Here is a 6,064-nt window from a genome sequence, read left to right as displayed (position 1 = left end):
TTACCACAGAGGATTATACATTCCATTTCTGGGCATGGTCCTTGTAATGAAATGCATATTCCTCTGTGAGGGACAGAACGTGGTTGTAAAAGATGAGCTGTAAAGAAAGTGTTTAATCAATACCTTATGTGTCAGGGGAAAGGCTCAATGGGCAAGGCAGCAGTTCCACATACGCCTTCAAAGGCATGCAGGGCTTTTCGAACCCTGTATGTTAGAACCACCCAGAATACTTAGAAAAATACTGATGTCTGGGCCACATCCCAAATGAATTAATTCATAGCCTGAGATTGGTGCTCAGGCAGCGTATTTTACTTTATTTATAAAATATATCTTTATTGATTTCAGAGAGGAAGGGAGAGATAGGGACATTAATGATGAAAGAAAATCATCGATCGGCAGCCTTCTGCACTCCCCCAAACCTAGGGTCAAGCCTACAACCCAGGGATATTCCCTAACCAGGAATCGAACCATGACCTCCTAGTTCATAGGTCAACGCTCAACCACTGAGCTACACCGGCTGGTCCAGGCTGTGCATTTTAAAAAGTGTCCCTAATGATTCCTATTTGTACCCAGAGTTAAGAAGCACATAGCATTTGCATACACAGAAGAAAGGTTTGGGTTACACCAAACCAGGTATCTACTTAGAAAAATTGAAATTTTATATATAATTATTTCTAATATAAATAGACACGGTTAACAAAGTTATCCTTTGTAAAGTATTACCTAGAAGTAATTTTAATATATTTTATAAATAACGATCTTTCTCAAAGGTTAACCAACACTTCCAATAAATAGCAAAGTAATTAAGAAATGGTAATAGTTTTTGAAAAAGACATTTCAATTGTGTTTTGAAAACCTGAAGAATGTGTCAAAGTTTAATAGTTCTTTAGACTGAGCGGTGGATAGGGCAAGTAGTGTTCTTCCTAACTCAGGTACTTTTTAGATAGCAAATATCTTCTTCCGTTAAAAACAAAGAAAAAGAAAAAGCTACCCAGACCAAAATTTAAAACCAACATATTTGGAACTAATTCATAATTTCTAGAATGTCTCATTTAATAATATACTTAAAAAAACAAAATAACAACAACAAAAAACTGCTTCAAATATCTTTACAAATAAACGCCAAAAATCCAAGTAACCCTACTGGAGAAATTCTTTCTCAACTAATTTTTGAATCTAGAGTAAAGGGGTTCTTGAAAATTTCACAACTCTGGGTAAAAAGCTGTGGGAGGGAGGCTGGAGGGAGAAGAGAGGCAGGGAGAAAGGGAGGGAAAAAATATGAAAAATGTGTCCCTTTACTTGCTTCTTGGTTCTATGCTGGACAAGGCTAATAATTTACTCTGTGGACGGAGTGGGGACAAAGGGTCTCATCTCTCTTGTTCCTATTTATAATCTTGGAACCAGCCCGCAGAGAAGGGCCAAGGCACAAAGGTTCAGGTTTTCTATTCTGTGTTTGTGCGTCGCAGTTGGATCTCATTGCAAAAGACACTGAAAAGAGGATCTCACTTTCCTTCCTTTTAGTGTCTCCCTGGTATCTGCAGACAACGAGGGGATGTTTGAAAATACTGTTAGGGGTAAGACAAAGACTACAACGAGCGCATTATTTTCTGTAAAGAGCTTGAGGAACACAAGGATAACCAAAATTGAGAGTAAACTCACATGAAAATAGATGTCACAAATTATTCCAAAGAATTTCCAGAAGCACTCAATAATAAGATAGTCAAAACATCAGGCACAACTAGGAACTGATGAGTCTGTGTAAACATAGAATATCCTCCAAAATCACGGAGACAAATGAGATAGAAACAAATCTGCAAATAGGCCTAGAACCAAACTATCCTTAAACAATCAGACATGCCAATATTTTTCTTCAGTGAAGAGCTCAGCTAGGGAAAGAGCTATATATATTGGGAGTGCCAGCTTTCATAATGTCCTATTACAATTTAAATCCAACATTGATGATTGACATGCTAATTTAAAGCTTTGGAACACTAACTTGTTTTTTTTCTAGCCCAGAGCATTAGGCGGAATGTTTCTCTCCTTGCTTGATGCCGAGAACAAGATGCAGGAACCAGTTAAACTGCACAGTCCATCCTTTGTCTCTGCAAACTTCAATCTGATCGAGAAAATACTTCTTAGCATCCTCCTCACTTTTCCCCACGGTCAGGGCATCCCGAATGTACTCAATATCTTCTTTGCTTGTTAGCTGGGGCATTCCCGTCATCAGCATCATGGAGAACAAGATGATCAGGAGGTTTGTGTGATGACGGAGGGCCAGATAAGCCTTAGCACAGACGTCCTGAATAAAGAAAAACATGCTGTTACTGTGGTCACGGTAACTAAAGAGGCTAGCGATAGTGGGTCCTGGAATTCACATGGCATCACACTGTCTGTGGGAAGAAACCAGCATACACAGGTAGGGCCCCTGCCTCCGATGAAAAGTCTGATGAGAACAGAAACTGTTTTTGTAATCTCTTAAGCACCTTCATGTAGATACATATATCCAGGTGTGCTCAAGGAAAACTAAGTGATACGGTGAAGGTTCATCTTATTTCTTACTCTATATTCCCAAGTGCACGGATTTTGTACACCATTCCTCTGGTGTTTAATAAGCATGTAAAAATGTTTGAGTTAAAAATCAGGTATGAAACAACCATTTGGGTAACTGTACACAAAATACTTTTTAAAAAAGAATATAAGTTTGCAGGCCAAAAAGTTAATAGTGATTTTGTCTTTTTACACTTAGATGATCTCTTCTATGTCATTTGCATGTGGCAGGGTAACTGCAGTGATAATGGAGGTCATGCCTGTGTCACTCTGTGTATGCATCACCCTATTCAAAGACAACTCATGGAGTATTCTGGCACTTTTAGGTAGGCGATATCTATAATAATAAAAGCATAATATGCTAATTAAACTGGACAGCCAAACAACCTTCTGGACGTCATTCCGGACGTACTTCTGACAAAGCTGAGGTGGTGAAGGCTGAGGCAGAGGTGGTTAGGAGCGATCAGCCAGGCAGGTGAGTGGTTGGGGCGACCAGGCAGGAAAACGAGTGGTTAGGAACATCAGACAGGCAGGCAGAGTGGTTGGGTGATCAGGCATGCAGGTGAGCAGTTAGGGGTAATCACAAGTCAGGCAAGTGGTTAGGAGTGATCAGGCAGGCAGGCGAGTAGTTAGGGGCAATCAGGCAGGCAGGCAAAGGTGGTCAGGGTGATCAGGCAGGCAGGTAGATGGGTTAGAGGTGATCAGGCAGGCAGGCAGAGGTGGTTAGGGGTGATCAAGCAGACAGGCATCCCCTGAGGGGTGCCGGATTGTGAGAGGGTGTAGTCCTGGCTGAGGGACCCTTCTCTATCCTGTGCACAAATTTTGCGCACTGGGCCTCTAATATATACCTCTCTTTTCCCTACATGGAGGGTAGATGGGCTCTGTGGGAGACTCCACAGACAGAAGATAGCGGTTCCTGCCGCAGCCCAGACATCATTTGTCCCCTGGAAGTGGCCCCAGTGCATTAGGCTCTTGCATTCTTAATGATTCCACCGACAGGCAGGAAATCATCTTGTCTTGCTCATTTATAGGACTCACTGAGGTCTCTCTCCTTTTTTGCTAATTACACAGGTTAACGGCAGACTTCACCCCAGGCAACATACTCATTAATTTGCCAATTCGCACAATTTTCGCAAAAGCGTAGATGAGAATGCCTTTTGATTTTGAATTAAATTACATTCTGATTTTTAATTACTTTCTATCCTTCTATACACAGGAGCTCCAAGCAATTCCCCTCTCCCCGCCACCACACACACACACACACACACACACACACACACACACACACACCACTATCTGAGACCTCTGTGTGACCAAACAGAAATTTTTTGAGGAGGATAATTAACCTGGGGTGAAGTTATTATAATGCCAATCTACAGGTGCCCAGTAAGGATGTGTTAAGTGGCAACACAGTGATTCACCAATCGCAGTAGCAGTGCAGGAAGAAACAAAGGAACTGCCTTGCCTCTCTTGAAGGCCATCTCACCGAGATGAGGAATTTCTTCTGGCTCTAATTTATTTGGTTAGTTCTGATTTTTATATACAAGAGTCAGTTCTATGAGAAAAAAATGTCATCCTACACTTGTCAGACGCAATGTTTAAATTCTGACTGGCTATGCAGACTTAGATACTTGGTGCAGATTTACTTATGTTTTATGCAAAGGTAGTGTGGAGCAGTGGTTAAAAGTAGATACTCACACCTCGCTGCCTGGATTCAAAGCTTGGCTTTATTTCGGACAAGTTTCTTGTCACAGAAGTTACTTAACCTTTCTTAACATCAGTTTGCTCATCTGCGGAATAATAATAATAATAATAATAACAATACCCCTTACATATGGTTGTCGTGATATTTAAGTGCTATGTAAGTGGTTGGCCATCCTATATAATAAAAGCCGAATATGCTAAGTGTCCGACCGTTCATTCATCTGGTCAGTTGCTATGACATGCACTGACCACCAGGGGGGCAGTCACGCTGACCAGTAGGTTAGCTTGTCGCTGGGATCCGGCTGCTCAGGACTGGGTGAAATGGGTCAGACACGCCCTGGAGTCCTTACGCAGTGCCCCCCCACCCCCACCCCCGGCCCTGATTGTGCACTAGTGGAAACCTGGCCTGTGGGAATCAGGCTGAAATCGGCTGTCCAACAACCCCCGAGGGATGCCAGATTGTGAGAGGGTGCAGGCCTGGGCCTCTAGTTATTAATAATGTGAGAAGTTGCATTATTGGTCACATACTTCTCAAGGCTGAGAGGTCACCATCCCATCTGGACCACCTGTGAGAAATGCCTCCTCAGGCAGTGAAGACCTAGGAGGTGAGGTGGGTTGGAGTAGGAGACAAGCCTCACTCCAACCAGGGGGTTATGCTGGCCCATTGAAGTGGGAAAGAAGATGGGCACACAGAGCACAAAGGCTGCATATGCAAGTGGTTGCATTGCTGTGAGGGGCACAGTGAGTGCTTGCTCCAACCACTCAAGCCTCAGAGATATCGTTTCTGCCCCTTGTACTCAGCCTTCCTCCTGTGAGAACGTCCTGGCCATGCTGCTCCAGCCCAAGGCCTGTGGTCTGAGGGACCACGAGGATGTGGGCTGGGGAGCTCGAGGGGAAGCCCAGAAGAGAAGTTACTGGCTGTAGCAACAGACTTTTCCCTTCTGCCTAAGCTGGCCAGCACTGACCTCACACACCCTCCTTTCTGTCCTTCTCAGAGGCCTGTTGAAGGCTTTCTGTTATTCAGTAGAGAAGAAGGGGTAGAGGATCAATCTGATGTCAGGGACATGGCTAATGTACTTGCTGATGCGTGTGAATGTGGGGAACACTGTAGTTTTGTTAGTGTCCTTAGTTGGAACACTACCCTTTAGGAGCTAATAGATTGAGCTTACATCGTACACCTGTTCTTAATTCATAGTTGATTCAAGTGCATCTAGTACCAACGGAACAATTGCTTTTACAAACCACTGCTCCCACCATTCTTGAGGACAGAGGCACTCCTTACCATTTCAGTGTTAAAACATTGACTTGATTTGTTAACTGGCCCAACGTATCGGTCCACTAAATTGAAAAGAAATGACTTTCCATGTACAATCTACTCATTTCTTAACAACCAGCTGTGGTTGCCTTGGACTGTGGGGTCTTCAAACTACGGCCAGCGGGCCACATGCGGCCCGCAGAGGAGTCTGATCCGGCCCGCCAGGTTTTTTGGGCAGTGAGCGCAGCCGAGGTGTTACAGTAGGAATTAGTAGTTCATATAGTCCGACCCTCCAGCTCTCTGAGGGACCGTGATCTGGCCCCCACTTTAAAAAGTTTGAGGACGCCTGGACTTTACGGTCATGTGGAATAGGCCTATTTTTTCTTTAAACTCCTCCATTCTCATCTCGAAATATAATTACTGCACAAAAATGAGGAAGTAATCTCAGAATCATAAAACAGAAACCCCTGGAGCCGATTCTAGGGCTGAGGTGAGAGAGACAAGAAAAACAAATACTCATCAATGAAAAGAAATGTTCTCACCCATCGACCTTTCCTT

The 6,064-nt window shown here is 43.4% G+C and overlaps 1 protein-coding gene across 3 annotated transcripts in view; it reads right to left on the bottom strand.

Moving 5' to 3' along the window:
• Positions 1 to 421: 421 nt before the first annotated feature.
• Positions 422 to 6,064, bottom strand: part of PIK3CG (phosphatidylinositol-4,5-bisphosphate 3-kinase catalytic subunit gamma) — a 32,484-nt gene continuing 26,841 nt past the window's right edge. For all 3 annotated transcript variants that reach the window (XM_036429722.2, XM_036429720.2, XM_036429721.2), the window contains exon 11: positions 422 to 2,299. In XM_036429722.2, coding sequence (XP_036285615.1) covers positions 2,021 to 2,299 — 279 coding nt within the window. In that variant the 3' untranslated portion in view covers positions 422 to 2,020. The remainder of the gene's footprint in view (positions 2,300 to 6,064) is intronic.

This window comes from Pipistrellus kuhlii, unplaced genomic scaffold (assembly GCF_014108245.1).
Source record: "Pipistrellus kuhlii isolate mPipKuh1 unplaced genomic scaffold, mPipKuh1.p scaffold_m20_p_10, whole genome shotgun sequence".
Taxonomy (NCBI): Eukaryota; Metazoa; Chordata; class Mammalia; order Chiroptera; family Vespertilionidae; genus Pipistrellus; species Pipistrellus kuhlii.
Note: the sequence above shows the minus strand (reverse complement) of the source record. Positions and strands in the feature narration are given on the sequence as shown.